The 16,657-nt window shown below is 43.0% G+C and overlaps 1 protein-coding gene and 1 long non-coding RNA gene across 7 annotated transcripts in view; both read right to left on the bottom strand.

The window, feature by feature from the left end:
- Nucleotides 1-16,657, bottom strand: part of LOC136379855 (uncharacterized) — a 127,404-nt gene that overhangs the window by 25,291 nt on the left and 85,456 nt on the right. For all 6 annotated transcript variants that reach the window (XR_010746808.1, XR_010746809.1, XR_010746811.1 and 3 more), the window contains exon 4: nucleotides 3,258-3,364. This is a non-coding gene — a long non-coding RNA (uncharacterized lncRNA). The remainder of the gene's footprint in view (nucleotides 1-3,257; nucleotides 3,365-16,657) is intronic.
- Nucleotides 4,932-6,322, bottom strand: SOX2 (SRY-box transcription factor 2). Its single transcript, XM_066347582.1, has one exon. It carries the CDS (start codon nucleotides 6,176-6,178, stop codon nucleotides 5,213-5,215), a length of 966 nt encoding a protein of 321 aa, XP_066203679.1. The 5' UTR covers nucleotides 6,179-6,322; the 3' UTR covers nucleotides 4,932-5,212.

Genomic DNA, 16,657 nt, shown 5'->3' on the forward strand with positions numbered 1-16,657 from the left:
AATCCACCCGGCCACCTTCCAACATTAGTCAAAAAAGAAACCAAAGCAAAGCAATAAATCAAACCCCATCCCTAGCTTCACTATTGGCTGTCCTGAAAAGCAGCAGCCTTTGCTTTGAAAGCAAAAAAAAAAAAAAAAAAAAAGGGGGGGGTAGCATGAAAAACAGTGAGATGCAAATTGTTTTAATGCAATAATGGGCAGGGGGGTGGGTTGGGGAAGAGTACTGGAGAATGTTAACTCAAGTCTTTGCTCAAGTTTATGGTAAAGGAAAACTTCCCACAAAGCCAAATATGAGGGTTTGTTTCAAAAAATTTTCTCAAGAGCAAGAAATAAAGGGCAGTGGGGATATAAAAAGTTCTTTTAATTACAACAGGTAAATATAAATAAATAAACAAATAAACAAACAAACAGTGCCAACTAGCAGGTGACAAATCACAGTCAAACTTCAATCTCAGAGCAGTTAGGTATAAAGTGTTAGCAGGTGAAAAGTAAACCTTGTGCACACAAGGCACTGTTTAATTTTCTTCTTGTAGTGGTTCTAAATGAAGACCCCATCACTATGCAGTTAAGCAGTATTTCTTCTCTCCCTGAGGCGCTGATCAGTTCTTTTTAATGTGAGAAAACTGGCAGCTCAAAACCTGTCAATGGAGTTCCCACAACAAAAGTTCTGAAAAGCTGAATGAATTGGGTTGGTAACTACTGCTTCTCATTCCCTCACCCACTTCAGCTTATCTCTTATTCATTCACTTTATATTATTGTTAAGGAATCTTACTCTCAAATCATTGCGTTACTATTTAACCTAGGGCCGCAAGGAAACTTATGACACGCAAAAATGGAAGTCACCCCCTCCCCACTACACCTGGAAGTGTTCAGACCAATAGGTGGGAAGAAGGGGAGGAAGGACTACCTGTACCCCAATTTACTTTAAGACTACTAGGACCCAGAATACTCAGCCTTCTAGTTGAAAACCTGAATTTTATTGGTAAACAGAAATGTGTATCCTTTCTAAATTCAGACCCTGCCTGAGTCTCTGAAATCCTGTGACATCTCCACTTAAGGAAGGCAAAGGTTATAAATAAATCCCCTCCCCTCTCTCAATTGCAAGGACCCACCAGACCTTTCCAGACATGCAGAAATTAAGATCAGTTATGTTCTTGGTATTTTTTTTTTCTTTTAAAACAAAACTAGTAAGTAAAATAGTGAAAGAGATGATATCCCCCTCCCCCAGCCCAAGAAAAGGTTTTATAAAAAAAAGTCAGCTTTAGAATACCAGGGCTCTGCGTGTATCCAGGGCATTGCTGATTGGAGAAGATTCTCCTGAGATTTCCTAGTGTAAGAATGTGTTGGTTCTAGAAATAAGTACAGCTATTACAACCAAATCTACTAGCAGACTAAATAATTAATTGAAGTGTTGCTCTTTGACCCTTGAAAAGTCCAGTAGGGACACGTTTATAGTAATAATACCTCCGAATGAGCCCTTGTCAAATATTCATTTAGTGGTTAATGTGAGCCATTTCCCCCTGGGACCGTCTGTAATACCAGCTTCCCAGTATTGGCAAGAAACCTTGCTAATCTACTACAGCTCAGCAAAATATTTTAACACTCTTTATTTAAAGTATGGAGGGGGTTGGGGGAGAGAAAAAAATCAAAGAGGGAACACAGTGTAATCTCATCCTTCTACACATTTCTATTCGGTGTATAGGTTAACAAAACATTAAATTCAACACCTTAGACTGTAAATTAAATTATTTTAGTGAGCAGAATAATATCCCAAGGAAGGAACTGAAATGAACATTCAACAACTAATTTCAGCACTGGGGGATAACCATCTGTAAAATTTAAGCATTTATCCCCTTCTTGGAAATCATGTTATAATTAAAACATTGTATATTTAATATTATTCGTTATAAAACTATATACATCTTGGAGAAAAATTTAACTCAATCAAATGAACAATAAAACGTATCATTTTTTTTAAAAAATGTAGTTTATCAGAAACAATTTATATTTCCAAATAAAATATTTTGGCTTTCATTTGGTTAGGAGATATGGAGGAATAGGAAGGGGAATGGAAATTTTTGTTTTCTACAGTGACAACCATTCAAAACTAGTTTAACTTCCCAAACTTTGCTCTCTTTCCTTTTGCAAAATATTTAAACCTGAATATTTTGCCAAAAAGTTGTTGCTTTTTTTAGTTTGATTCTGTGGGCTATTTTTATTATTTTTTTAAAGGGAGGTTAGTGCAATTCAATTACACTAAACCCAAATTCATATTTCTAATTTTTACCTATTTTTCAAAAAATATACACTTCATATAGTTAGTTGATTGTCTCAAAATCCGGGAATATCCTCCCCACCCCCCAGCAAGATCATTTGGATCTTTATTCAAAGTTTCTTTTATTCGTATGTGTGAGCAAGAACTGTCGAAAGTGCTCATTACCACGTGAATAATCCGTATATGCATTACAATGGCTGGCCAGGCCGGGGGAAATTCTTTTAGAGTCTCTGCATTAATTAGGGGGGGGGGGCATGCCTGGCTTAGAATTGTGAACTGGCATAATTTTTTCCCCTAGTGCAATATATCCTAAAAATGGTCATAGGAAAGGAATAAAAACCAATATACACTAAAAATAAAGCAAGCCACCTGAGATCAAAATATAGAACATAGAGGATATCCCCAAACGAGCCCAGAACTAACATTAACAACACCACGAGTAAAAAATACTTTCTTGGAAAACGAGAAGATGCAAATCATCTGGATGAGCTAATTTAGCGGCTGCAGCCGGTACTTTGCTCAAGGTTGGAAGGCGCTGCCGGATTTCAAGTTCTCCAAAGTTGTAGCAAGTTGACACAACAAGCCCTTGAAATTGTGAGAAGCAAACCATGCTCTTAAGAATGCCTGACTCTTGGTTCCTGGTCCCCTTCGGTGGGGGAAGATGAGCGAGGTAAGCAGTAAATAAGGAAGAAAAGTCCCTGCGTTGGTTTTACAAGATTCACCGGCTGCGCCAAAGCGCGAATCAGTTGTGATGCAGAAACATCGCTACTACAAAGACACTCGATTCCCCAACTTTTCCGCTCCCACTGAGGGCAACTATAGCCTTTGCTTACCTTTCTTAAGGCAAAAGAAAACAACAAATCCAATCTTGTTTCTCCACCCCTCCTCCTCCCCCTCTACTACTGTAGTAAAACATGGTTAACAAATCAAAAGCATAATAATCTCCAAATGTGATTAGACCGGACAAAGTAAAATATCTACCTCAGAGTTGATTTTTTCTTCTTTAATATGGCTGTTGCCTGGCTTCTCTTTTGCTTGTTATCAGCTGCAGAGATTATCCGATTTGGGGCTACAGGCTTGGACCCGCGCTGCCAATTTAAGAAATGGAATTCGTGGGGGGAGAGAGAGGAAAAAAGAAAATAAATGATAATAATATAATAATAGCCGTGATAAGTCAGGGAGTTTTGCAAGACTCTCTTCGCTTTCCCTCGCCCCTAAACAGGAAAATGTAGAGAAGAAAGTTTATGAAGTAACAAAGAAAGCAAACCACTTGTTTCCTCTCACACAAATAGCAGGGCTGGAGTAATCCAAACACCCACCCAGCAGACGAGCACTTTGCATGTCTAGTTTGCAATTATTCCGATACAAAAAGCATCATTTCCCCCTATAACCGGGTGTCCAAAGGGCCATTGTCCTGTCAAGAAAACGAAAACTAAACCAGCCATCCTGGTTCTGATCTGGATCAATATCCCATCTGCTAAGCTACCTGAAAAATTTCAGAATTGACTCCTTTTTTTGGCAACAAGTGGTGTAAATCAGTTTAAGTCCCCATCATGCTTATTCATGCTGCTTAGGAAAGGAGGGGGTGGATTTACAATATATGTCTCTAGTTTCTATTTTAGAAATGATATAAGCATTTCAATTTTTCGAGTACTTACTCAATCATCCAGCCATTTATTTGTTGCTGTTAACATTCGCACATGCTACTGGAATAGAACACCACGGTTTTAGGTGTTTTTCTTTCCTGGCTGGGCACAGCATATTCCCCGAGGAGTTATGTATAATCAGTGTTATCCAAATAAATGAAAGACTCAGAATAATTTCAGTGTCCATATTTCCAAAATTTATTTATCTCAAACTGTGCATAATGGAGTAAAAACTTAAGTTGAAAATGTACCTGTTATAAGGATGGTATTAGTTCAAATATATACATGGATTCTCGGCAGACTGATTCAAGTAATACAGAGCCGAATCTTTAAAATACAACTACGGAAAATAAAGGGAGGAACCTTAAAATATCACAAGAAATTTACAGGAATATTACAAACCATAAGAAAATATTTCAAACACAGTAGTTTCATTTTTTTATCTGAACAAAATGGAAAGCTGGGAAACAAAAGCGATTATAAATTACCAGTGATGTCAACCTGCATGGCCATTTTTGCTTTGAACAGTAAGTTAAAAAATTTTTAGTACAATCTAAAACTTTTGTCCCTTTAAAGACCACGGAGATACTTTTACCAGTACTTATCCTAGTTTTTTCCTTTTGTACAATGTTTAAACAATTAAAATGTCCAAATCTGAACAATTTTCTTCTTTCCACGTCTGCAACTGTCCTAAATTTCAGCTGCAGAATCAAAATTCAGCAAGAAGCCTTTCCTTGAAAAATATTGGCAAATTCTCAGCTTATAAACAATGGACATTTTGATTGCCATGTTTATCTCGATAAATACTGTACAAAAGTTGCTCGCAAATATTAAAACATTTTTTTCGTCGCTTGGAGACTAGCTCTAAATATTATTGGTAAAGACTTTTGCAAACATTCTGCAAAGCTCCTACCGTATCACTAGAAGTTTTAAAAAGTTTTGCGTAGTTTTCTTTCCTCCAGATCTATACAAGGTCCATTCCCTCGCCCTCCCCACCCACCCACCCGTTTTGTTCTGTACAAAAATAGTCCCCCAAAAAGAAGTCCAGGATCTCTCATAAAAGTTTTCTTGTCAGCATCGCGGGGTTTTTTTGTTTTTTGATTGTAGATGGAATTGGTATTCTTTTTTGCAGACAGATGTCATTTGCTGTGGGTGATGACTTTTTTGTTTGTTTTGAGCGTACCAGGTTTTTCTCCATGCTGTTTCTTCCTCTCCAATTGCCTCGTTTTTCTTTGAAAATCCCCCCCTCCCCCCGCCCGCCGCCGCCGCCTCCAGTTCACTGTCCGGCCCTCACATGTGCGAGAGGGGCAGTGTGCCGTTAATGGCCGTGCCGGGCACGGGGCCGCTCTGGTAGTGCTGGGACATGTGCAGTCTGCTGGGGGCGGCGGGCTCCGGCACCTCGGCGCCGGGGAGGTACATGCTGATCATGTCCCGGAGGTCCCCGGCCTGGCATGGCGCCCTGGAGTGGGAGGAAGAGGTAACCACAGGGGGGCTGGAGCTGGCCTCGGACTTAACCACCGAGCCCATGGAGCCAAGCGCCATGCCAGGGGTGCCCTGCTGCGAGTAGGACATACTGTAGGTGGGCGAGCCGTTCATGTAGGTCTGCGAGCTGGTCATGGAGTTGTACTGCAGGGCGCTCACGTCGTAGCGGTGCATGGGCTGCATCTGCGCGGCGCCGTGCGCGTTGAGGCCCGGGTGCTGCGGGTAGCCCAGCTGGTCCTGCATCATGCTGTAGCTGCCGTTGCTCCAGCCGTTCATGTGCGCGTAGGTGTCCATGCGCTGGTTCACGCCCGCTCCGAGGCCGGCGCCCACCCCGACCCCACTTGCCATGCTGTTGCCGCCCGGGGCCAGCAGCCCGCCGGGCAGCGTGTACTTATCCTTCTTCATGAGCGTCTTGGTTTTCCGCCGGGGCCGGTATTTATAATCCGGGTGCTCCTTCATATGAAGCGCTCGCAGCCGCTTGGCCTCGTCAATGAAGGGCCGCTTTTCCGTCTCCGACAAAAGTTTCCACTCGGCGCCCAGGCGCTTGCTGATCTCCGAGTTATGCATCTTGGGGTTCTCTTGGGCCATCTTGCGCCGCTGCCCGCGGGACCACACCATGAAGGCGTTCATGGGCCGCTTGACGCGGTCCGGGCTGTTCTTCTGGTTGCCGCCCGCTGCCGCCGCGGCGGTGGAGTTGCCGCCGCCGCCGCCGCCGCCCCCCGAAGTTTGCTGTGGGCCCGGCGGCTTCAGCTCCGTCTCCATCATGTTGTACATGCGGGCGCTGTGCGCGGGCCCGGCCCGCCGGCGGCCGCCGACCCTCGGCCCGGCCGGGACTTTGGGGGCCCGCGGGCGGGGGGAGAGGAGGAGGGGAGGCGGGCGGGGTGTCGGGAGCGCAGGGCTCCTCGAGGAAAATCAGACGAAGAATAATTTGGGGGAAGAAAAGAGAGAGAGAGAGGCAAACTGGAATCAGGATAAAAAAAAAAAAAAAACAACAACAACGCTTCCCTCCTCTTCTGGCCGATCCTGCCGCCGCCGATGATTGTTATTATTATTTTTTGGAAAGGCTTAAGCCTGGGGCTCAAACTTCTCTCCCTTTCTTTCTCTCTCCTCTTCTTTCTCTCAGTCCTAGTCTTAAAGAGGCAGCAAACTACTTTCCCCCTTTTGCAAACACTCTTCTCTGCCTTGACAACTCCTGATACTTTTTTGAACAAGTTAATAGACAACCATCCATGTGACGGGGGCTGTCAGGGAATAAATGGGTTTCCAGCGACCAATCAGCGTGCGGCGGCTCCTCACTCGAGCCCAGCCTCGCCGCCGGGTTTTGCATGAAAGGGGGCGGGGCTTGCCGCGCCGCGGGCCGCACGGGGGAAGCAGGGGGAAGAGGGGGAAGCAGGGAGGGGGAGGCGGCTCTCACAGCCGGCTTGCCAGCCACTGAGAAACCTTTGTATCCCCTCTCGCAGCAACAGGTCACACCACACGCCTTTTCGAAGGAAGTGGATAAACAGCACTAAGCCTGCGATTTTTTCCTTTAAACTTAATGCTGATTTACTTTTTGTTGCGGGCTGCTGAAATGAGGAAGGGGCGCGGGAAGCCACTAAAGGTGTGTGTGTGTGTGGGGGGGGGTCAGGGCAGAGTGAGTGATTCAGGGCGACTATCCTAGTATTTCAGGAAACAGGCAATACTTTTGTTAGTGTGTTATTGTTCTTTGGCTCCTCCACACATTTCCCCCCAACTGCAGCCTCTCTAGTGCTTCCTCTCCCTACCCTTGCTCTTCCCCTTGCCCCTCTTTCTCCACAGGTGCCTACTCCCCCTCACCCTCTCCTCACCCTGTCCCGACAAGAAGTTAGGAAGCCGAGTGCTCTGTCCTCGAAACCCGCCTAGCTTCCACATAGTTTGCTCAGTTTTAAAAACAAACCCTGTTTGGACTGTAAGGCCGAGTCCAGAGCTGAGGCCAGACAGGCCCCGGGTAAGCTGCTGCAACCACACTCTTCCCTGCCCTACTCAGCTCAGGCGTAGGAAACCACAGTTTGTCCGCTTACACCCAGCCACATCTCCCACAAGGCTTTTCTCCATTCAGTCGGTGTAAAGGGGATGCTCGTCCTCTCCCCATATTCCTGCTGAGCCTCTCCCAAAGAAGGATTTTAGTTGTGCCAGTTTCAAAAGGAGGCTGGGGGATGAAAGAGCTCAGCCGAAGGACGTTCAGAAAGTGCAGGCTATGGGGGAGCGTTAGCTCAACTTCCTGGCACGCCGTGGCACTGTATGTAGGGGGCATTTGGGCCGCACTCACAAACTCCCTCCCACGCAGAGTTCCCAGGACTCAAGCAGCACCAGTCCTGGCATTCCCTCCAGGGACTTCATTGCCCCGGTTTGCCCGGGTTTGGGGCTGCGCTCGGAGGGGACTCTAGGCCTGAAATGTTGGGTGGTGTTCACCAGGCACAGGTGCAGGCAATGCAAGAGGGAAGAAAGCGACCAGGACTGGGGAACGGGGGAGCCCAGCAAGGCCCGGGCTGGAGGAGGATGGGCTGGGGGCGGGGGTAGGGGCTCAGAAATCCTGCCTGCCCAGGACCCAAGAGGGTAATTTTAGCCGCTCTCCCATTGTCTGGACGTAAAGATTTCAATAGGTAGGCGCTCAATGCGGAGAGCAATGGCAGCACGTCCGTTACAAATAGGTAGTTTTGTTTCTCTTGTTGTCGCTACACGGAGTCAAACAAAGCCCCGTCTAAGTTTCCTTCCACTCTCTTGTTGGGATCTTTGTAGCTAAAATGCACTTGACTACAAAGGAGGGGGGGGGCGAGAGGAAAAAAAAACCTGATGCCATTTCTTTTTTATAAAGGGCTTAAACCATCAGGGTTACTTATTTTCTTTATTCTGTAACACTCTCTCCGCCCCCTCCTCCCCTGATACACCCTTACTCACCCTAAGAAAATGTACTGAATAGTATCTGTCGGCCACGTTCCATTTATTATCTTTACAAAACTTTGCACTGTTTTGTTCCTTACTAACCTTCCCATAACCGTCATCACCCCCACTCCAACTTCTTCAATCCCTGCTTACTAAGCTTTTCTGTTCTAGGCAAACTCAAGATAAGTATGCTCACTGGAAAGACAGAAAAGTCGAGAAAAATAATCCTGCAGCAAACTTTCTTAACAAATTATTTACAGTCAAACCCCAGCACATCCCCCCCCCCCCCCCCCCAACTACTATCCCGGAGCTTCTCCTTTTCCGCTTAAGTTATGGTTTTAGTTCTTGGGAACCCTGGTAAGGAAGAGACTGCCTTCTCGAAACGCACATGTATGTCACTCTTCAAAAATAAAGCAATGTCTTCTGTTTATTCGAGGTGTAATGTTAAACTAATCACGGACATGAAGACTAGGAAGGAGAAAAGGTTGCGTGGATCTGGAGAAGGCGGCCACTGGCTTTTCAGTGCGTCTTGGTTTCAGGGACGTGGCTGGTGCGCCCCCTACTGGTAGATTCGCTTTTCCAAGACTAGTTTTTACCTTTAAAAGAAGGTGTTTGGAAATAAAGCAAAGAACATTAGGGAGATGGGAGGAAATCAAATTAATTACACGTAATCTAAACAAAAGAAAAGTTAACATATTATATAAGCTATAAAACCAAATCATATGAATCAGATTTAATTTGCTTAACTAGAAATGTACATATATAACCTCGCGATAAGTGAGAGGTTAAACCATGGGTAAAAGAGGTACAAATAATGAGTTTCAACATATGAATGAATTATGATTGTTGATGCCACGAAAGGTAAGCCAAACATTCACTTTATGGCTGTGTATGCATTGGTCTGTGCTTAGTAGCATTATTCCAAAGACGAGGGAGGGAGTAAGCTATAGATAAATAAGTTTGAAGATAAAACCAAAGGGTTGGTATGAATAGTGGTGGAATATATGTATTAAAATAAATATTAATAACAGATGGTTATAGAAGCAAATGTTTTTAATCTTTCTCAAGGAGTAGTAGTAAGAAGCACAAATTTTTCCTTGGGATGATATAATAAAAGCTTTTATACATTCTCAGATGCATATGTTTGTGCCTGAACTGTATAATAATTCATTTAAGAGGTTAAAGGGGCTGGCTAGGTCTTTTGTTAATTGCTTTTATCATATAATAAGCTATGGAAATATATTACAATTGTGTTATCAGTGGTTGCATTTATTTACAGCTTTATTTTAATTAAGCCTGTTGTACTTATCAAGGCAATAAACTAACTGTGTCTAGTGTTTATGCATAATAACGTACTATGAAAATAAGATTAAGAAGATGGTGATAGCAGAAAAAATGTTCTCATTAGATTTTTTTTTAGAGCATATGCATTTAAAAAATCACATCACCAGCCACTCTATTTCAATCCAGCATCATCACTGGCCCTTAAATATAATAATAACTATAACAATCACAATAGATGATAGAAGCAGTACTGTTTTAGGTTTATAACAGATGGCCACAGTACTAATAACAATGTACCATTGACTACTAGGGAATCTAAATAAGACTTGGAAGAGGGTGCTTTACCCTCCAAAAATTTTACGTGTTGCCATTGGCACAATTTATGAAAACTGAAAGTGCTTAATAAAGAGACTGTGACATCTCCTTTCCATGGGCAGCAAAAAACGGCACACTTTAAGAGCCAGATTAGAAATTAAGAATAAAAATGCCTAATTCCTGGGATATTCTCATTTGATTTTGTTTGTTCTACTACAGGCCCCAGCCAAATGTCCTTGACTGATTAAGTGTAGCTCAATTTTATTTAAAAATCTTTTGCACTGATATTTTTCTCCTAAACTCCCTTCATCCCTTCTGAAGTATTATATCTAAAGCCAACTAACAATTTTGTGGATAGGGGACTGTAGACTTATTTTTTCTCCTTAGTGGCAAATAGAGGTTTAACTTGCAGTAATTAGGTGAGAACTAGCCAAGCATCTTACTATTATGATGCTTGTTAAAAAAACGCTTCTTTTCTGCATCTGCATTTGAGTGTGTTCCCCTCCTCTCTTAATCTTCTTATGGAAATGAAGGCAAACGGCAGGGAACCTGCAGAGTCTTGGAGAATGTCCTTGTTAACTGGAATTTCTCAGCATTGCTAATTAGCAGAGTTTGACGACGACCACCAGTATTGGGGGAAAGCTCTGTTTAACCACTCACAAACCATTCTGAGGAAGAGCAGACTAATTTTATTTTGTAATTAAAATCTGAAAAGGGCCCTATTTGACAGTTAGGTCTATGAGAGTTTTATCTCCCCGTGAAATAATTACTGCCTTGATAACTCAATTTTCTGAAAAATGTCAACTGTGGGCTCCAAAAGTTTTAATTTCATTACATAAGGAAAAACAGAGAAAAAAAAAATAGAAGAAAATGTACAGAAAGGCTTTCTAATTCTGGAAGTAGTTAAATGTATTAGAAGCCAGATTTGGCCAAATGAAAGGTTTTTTTTTCTTCCCTTTTTTTCACGTTTCCTCCAGATCCTAACCTTTCAGCTACCTCCCCTGAAACCGACCACAGCAATGACCATACTACAGTGAGAGAGAGCATACCAATGTGATACGCCAGAGGCAATTACAACTAAAAAGAGAGAAGTACAGCAAGTCAAGAAAATTTCCTGATTTGAAAGCCAAAAATAAAGGAAAATTCTAATGTTTAGGACAACGCTGGGGCAATTTTGTAAGATGAGATTTTATTGATATTTATTCCCTAACACAAGAAAACTGAAAATTACAGAGTAAGAAGAGTGGTATAAGCCAATTTTTAAAATGTTTCCTTTTCCAAACTAAATCGCAAAACACTTCAGTCACTCCAAATTGGAGCATGCCACAAGACTTCCAGAATATTAGAGGATTTCTTTTCCTTAAGAAAGCATCACTTATTAAAAAAAAAAAAAAAAAGACATATGCTGAAAAAAGAAAGTTGAAAAGTAAGAGCAAAAATTAGAATAGAATTGTACTGTGATCAAACTACATTTGCTTTAGATAACTGTAAAGGATCCCTCCCAGGAAATCCTAGAGGGGACAATTCAATTTTTATAGAGCAATTTTCAAAATGATAGAAACTCTTTCATCTACATTTCCTTTGTTTTCTTCCCATTGCCAAACTTGTCAGATTTTGGAAGTGTGAAGGGTTATTGATGGGAACTGTAATAAGTATTTCTAGGTGATACAAAGACAAGTATATACCTCTGTCCCTCTTTATTTACTAAGGCATAGATAGGCATATGGATGCATAGTAGACTGGCAATTTAAAATTGCTCAATCATATTTTTTTCTGGTTGTCTGTCCCTTCAGCACCTTGCCTTTAATTTCTAGAAGTGGTATTACACATAACAAATGAACAAGGGGATAACAAATGTTATGTCAGTCCAGACCCAATTTCACCAAATAATTTCACTCAAGAGCTGTAAGGACCCTTGAAACCTAAGGAATGCAGAGCTATTCTGCATTCAGCTCCTTTTTATACCCATTCTCTCTCATCTAATCTCCACTGATGAAATAAACACATTTTAAAAAGAATTCAGTAGTTAGAAAATTAAATACATTTCCATTTTTAAGTTATAGCAATAAAAATAATATATTATAATCACTTATGTATGTCTACAGGGCTATATATAATAACCATCATATTGCTTATAACATTACATATATATGTCCATCCTACATATATTCCAGCTGAAATATTTTCTGGAAAAAGTGATTTATACTTCACAATTTCATTTCATTTCTGAATTACCAAGTAATTTTAACATAAAGTTTTGTTTGTGCTCTACAGTTGTCCAGGGGGAAAAACAACATACCCATTAAACGATCTAATTATTTAAAATAGAAATTCCTTTTAAATAAAAAGACAACCTAAACATTTAAAGAACTGTCACCAGTGCTTTTCAGCTGCATTAAAAAGAAAAAGAAAAAGAAAGAAAACCCTATTATTTTTATTTTAAAAATTAGGAAAAGGGAATTAAAAACCTGGCAAATAGATCACCAGGAACTACAACTGGCCCAACAAAACCATGGGCTGGTTCACATCTCTAAGTCATTGCTTGGAAGTCTAAATCCATATCTCCCTGACTGACCACACCATCTTGTACAATTAATCATACCAAAGGAAAGGGGCTTCCTCAGAATCCTAATTACCCAGTGACTAAAACTGTCACCCTCATTTTAGAAAAAAGAAGATTGTTTTAAATTCTCCAACTGTGATTATTTCATTTAGTTGTGACCACAACTTTTGTGGGGAAAAGAAACCTAAATGACGCATGAATGCCACCCCAATGAGCGTCAGGCTGCACAATCACTGCGCCGACACCCACCAAGCAGGGAGACCGTGTTTCCCCTGTCCTGGCCCCTTCCAAGCTGCAGCAATAGGAATTTAGTTTTCTTTTGTAGAAGTATATATACTGCTCACAAAAATTAGAGGATATTTCAAAATTAATATGAAGCTATAAAATATCCCCTAATTTTTGTGAGCAGTATAATTGGACATAATAAAAACTCACATAAAGTGGTAAAACTCAACTATCTCAGAGGGCAGAGGTGTTTGGGACCTCAAAAAGTAAGTTGGGGAAATAAATTGGATCTGCTTAAGGGATAGGAATAGTATCAAAGCAAAAGGGAGAAAGTCTTTTACCTGTTTACATGAAAAGCTGAAAGCTAGTCATTGAAAAAAAAATCACCCTACAATCACCATCAGCCCTATATAAAACTATTACCCACTTTCTTTTTTCAAAGATTTGCAGCTGTGGCTCACCCTAGAAAGTACTCAAAATCAAAGTGTACATCCATCCTGGGCGGGCTGGCATCCTCAGGGCCTCCCATTGACATCTGGAGCCCTCTCCCAAAAGCTCTTCTGGCCTCAAAAGAAATGTCTGAGAAGTCTGCCTTCCCAGGGGCCCACTTCTGCTCACCCCCTAGCGCCGCCCCCCCTTCCAACTCTGGCTCAAATAGAGTTGGGCTTCCAAACCCATCCCAATAGAATTCTCAGATCGCTAGCCTGATAATCTTTAAAGGCTCTTTGCGAGCTGGGGCTCTGACTTTTATCTCCCCTCCAACCCTTCTTCCCTTTTTGTAGGCTGTCCCCACTCCTCCCCCCCCCCCCTTAATTTGAAGATCATTGACACGATAGGCTGTAATGAGTCCTTAAGAAACTGTTATGATCTACAGTTGACAATCTCTGCACCTAATTCACAGATTATTGACAATCACCATGGGCTCAATGGTGTCAAGTTGTACTTGTGGTTTCAACACCTTTCAGCAACCCACATAGCAGCTGGGCCATGGATGAGGACCCACAGTCTGGCAGCGTTTATCTGCCGGTTGAGTGGTGGAGCGGTACGGTTCTGTCTATATCTCAGCTCCTTCACGCCTGGCTGCGCTTTCTCCCTGGTGTCTTCATCCATCTCAGGGTTGGGTCAAGAAACTAAAGTATCTTCAAAGTTTAAAAACAAAGTAAAACAGCAAACCTAATAAATGGGGGTTTATCCCTGAATCTCGGTCCTGATAATCATTTTCTCCACGCCCCAGTAGCTAACAAACTCCAAGCCAAATATACTGGCCTTTCAAAGTGAGGCTGGGCTCACCAAGAAAGATGTGGTGGAGAGAAGGAGTTGAGGACTTGGCACGACTCACTGGGCCCAAGCGACACTGGCCCATCCTCCTGGGTCGCCCTCGGAATCGGGCGAGTTTGACTCCTTACAAAACAGGGCGCCCAGCCAACGGGCGTGGGCTCAGGCCTGGACGCGGGGACAAGAGACCAAGAACACGGCCGCCCCGCCCCTGGAAGGGCTCTCGGCGGCGCGGGGAGGCGCTGCGGTTGGCAGCCCGGCCTCCCTGCTCCTCAGGCGTCCTCTCCGCCTCCTCCCCGTCCCCGAGGTGGCAAGGCCGCCGTGTTGGCAGCCCGGCCTCCCTGCTCCTCAGGCGTCCTCTCCGCCTCCTCCCCGGTCCCCGAGGTGGCAAGGCCGCCGTGCTGCTGGCGGAGGTGGGGTGCAGGACCCGGCTGGGGCTGAGGCCGCTTCCAGCCACAGAAACGACCCTGCTCGGGGAGAGCCGGGGGCCTGCCCAGGCCCTGGCCACCCGCTTCTTCAGCTCTCTTTTCTGAAGTAGGAGCTCGCTTCCCCCTGGGGTCCCTGGACGTCGGGGACTCACTGCCCGCAGCCAGGTGCGGCTCCTCCCCCCGGCTTCTCGCTGCAAGCTGGAACCCCGAGGGGGCGGAACGGGCCGAAGTCTCCCAGCCTCTGCTACTGCAAATTCTACATCGTTTCCGAACTGCAGGCGTACACCCTATTCTGTGGGTCGCTCCAGAGGTTCTGCTGGGTTCGGCTTCCCCACGCCGCGGGCAGCCTTGGACCGCGGATGTCAGAGTATCGCTTGTTACCTTTCGGGGTTGGCGCTGGCTCCAAAGCTGACCCAGACTTAATATCACTGCAGTGGTACCGGTCTTTGGTGAAACAAGGGGCAGGGGTGTGTCTGTAGCAGGGAACCCCGCTTGCTCATTTCGATAGAATTCCGAAATCAAAAACCTTGATTCTTTTCCTGCCACAATATCCGAACTAACTTACTGAGAGACTTAAGCTGAGATTCAACTCTGGAATCAGATGAAGAAGTCATCTCTCATCGCACTAAACTGTTTTCAGCAATTCCTCCTAAAACTCAATCTCGCATCTGCTGATTTGGGAAGGTGGGAGAAATAAACCTAAGATCAACATGAACAACTTTCATAGCCACAGTAAAAATGTTTAAAAAAGTAATTGTTTGAACATTTAGCTGTTTTCTTTCAATTAGCAAACTCAAAGAAAAAAAAGCAAGCTCTAAACTTCTTAAGGTTTTTACCTAAAGATTCTAAAAATGAAAATTGTAAGTTCATCCCTGATGATCGCAATCATAAAACACCTTGCTGAGATCATATCTGCTCATTTAATACACGAGTTGTTTCCATTTTACTGTATTTTAAACACCTAAATAAACCCATTATTTTCCCATTGTTTTAAGTTAAAAGAATGTCTCATTTTTAGTTTCTCTGTCCGAAAGAATGCAGCGTGTACTTTTGTTTTCACTTGCCGACCAAAGAAAAAGTCAAAGCTCTTTCTTATGTAGACAGGTACTGTAAAAACAATCCTCTTTCCCCTAGGATAATTTGAATTCCTGGTCAATAAAAATGATGAATTTCAAAAGAAAATATTCTTTATCATGGGTACACTTTCCCTGAAATCCTAAGTCTGAGATAAAGGAAGAAACGTGTCAGGCACCTGTTTCTTAAGTAATATCTGGAATTTATCCGCTAGCTGGAAAGGAAAAGTTTGATCAAGATTGGTTTGGGAGATGGGAACATTCAAAGAACAGACTGGCTTTTAAAGTCTATTTTGAAAAAAATAAAATAAAAAGGAGCAAATATTTTGTTTACTCAGAGATTCAGTTGTAATACTTGAAGGACCTCTAATGGTCTTCAAAAAGCTGCTGACAACGTCCAAACGGCAAGCACTACCCTCAGTTTTATTTTTTGAATGCAACCTGAACGTGAGATGTAACTATGGCTTGGTTCTTCCCTGCTACAGAAGAAATATTTTAAATCATACTTCTCTACCTGTTTTACTGTCGCTGAATCTATAATAAGAGTCCCAAACCCAAAGGGGGGTAGGGAATGGCTGGGATGTAAGTTGCAGGAATAGGTCAGTCTTTACTTTTAAACTGAATTAAAATTGTATTATCTCCTTTTAATATTTATTAGATTAAGGTTATTATCTTTAAAGAATATAAAAACTTGTTTCTTCGCCCCATCCTCTTTTTGGAGGGTAATAAAGAGTTGTATCTAACCCCAGAGCAAGGTTCTAGCGATTTCCAGGACTGGCGCTGCGCAGCTCCTACTGTGTCCAACAGGGGGCGCTGGGCACGAACCTGCGCAGCGGCTCAGCGCCGCTTCACATCTAAGCCCGATTTCAGCCCAGGAAAGCGAAAGCCGCTCGCGGGGTCGAGTACAGAGCTTTAGTCTTTGTGGATAAAAAGAGATTAAAGGCTAAATTCTTTTTTTGGGTGTGTGTGTGTGGTGTGTGTGTGTGTGTGTGTGTGTGTGTGTGTGTGTGTGTGTGTAGGGGGTGGTTATCAATTTTAACCAACTACGAAAATGTAGAGCTCTTTATGCTTTGATGTTCTCATAAAGAAACTCCTATCGGTTGAGGAATTACACGGTTTCTGAGCCAACTCTGCAGCTATAGTGTGGGGGAATTATTTAATTAAAAATATATTTTTCCATCTGTTCACA

Source organism: Saccopteryx leptura, chromosome 8 (genome assembly GCF_036850995.1).
Source record: "Saccopteryx leptura isolate mSacLep1 chromosome 8, mSacLep1_pri_phased_curated, whole genome shotgun sequence".
Classification (NCBI taxonomy): Eukaryota; Metazoa; Chordata; class Mammalia; order Chiroptera; family Emballonuridae; genus Saccopteryx; species Saccopteryx leptura.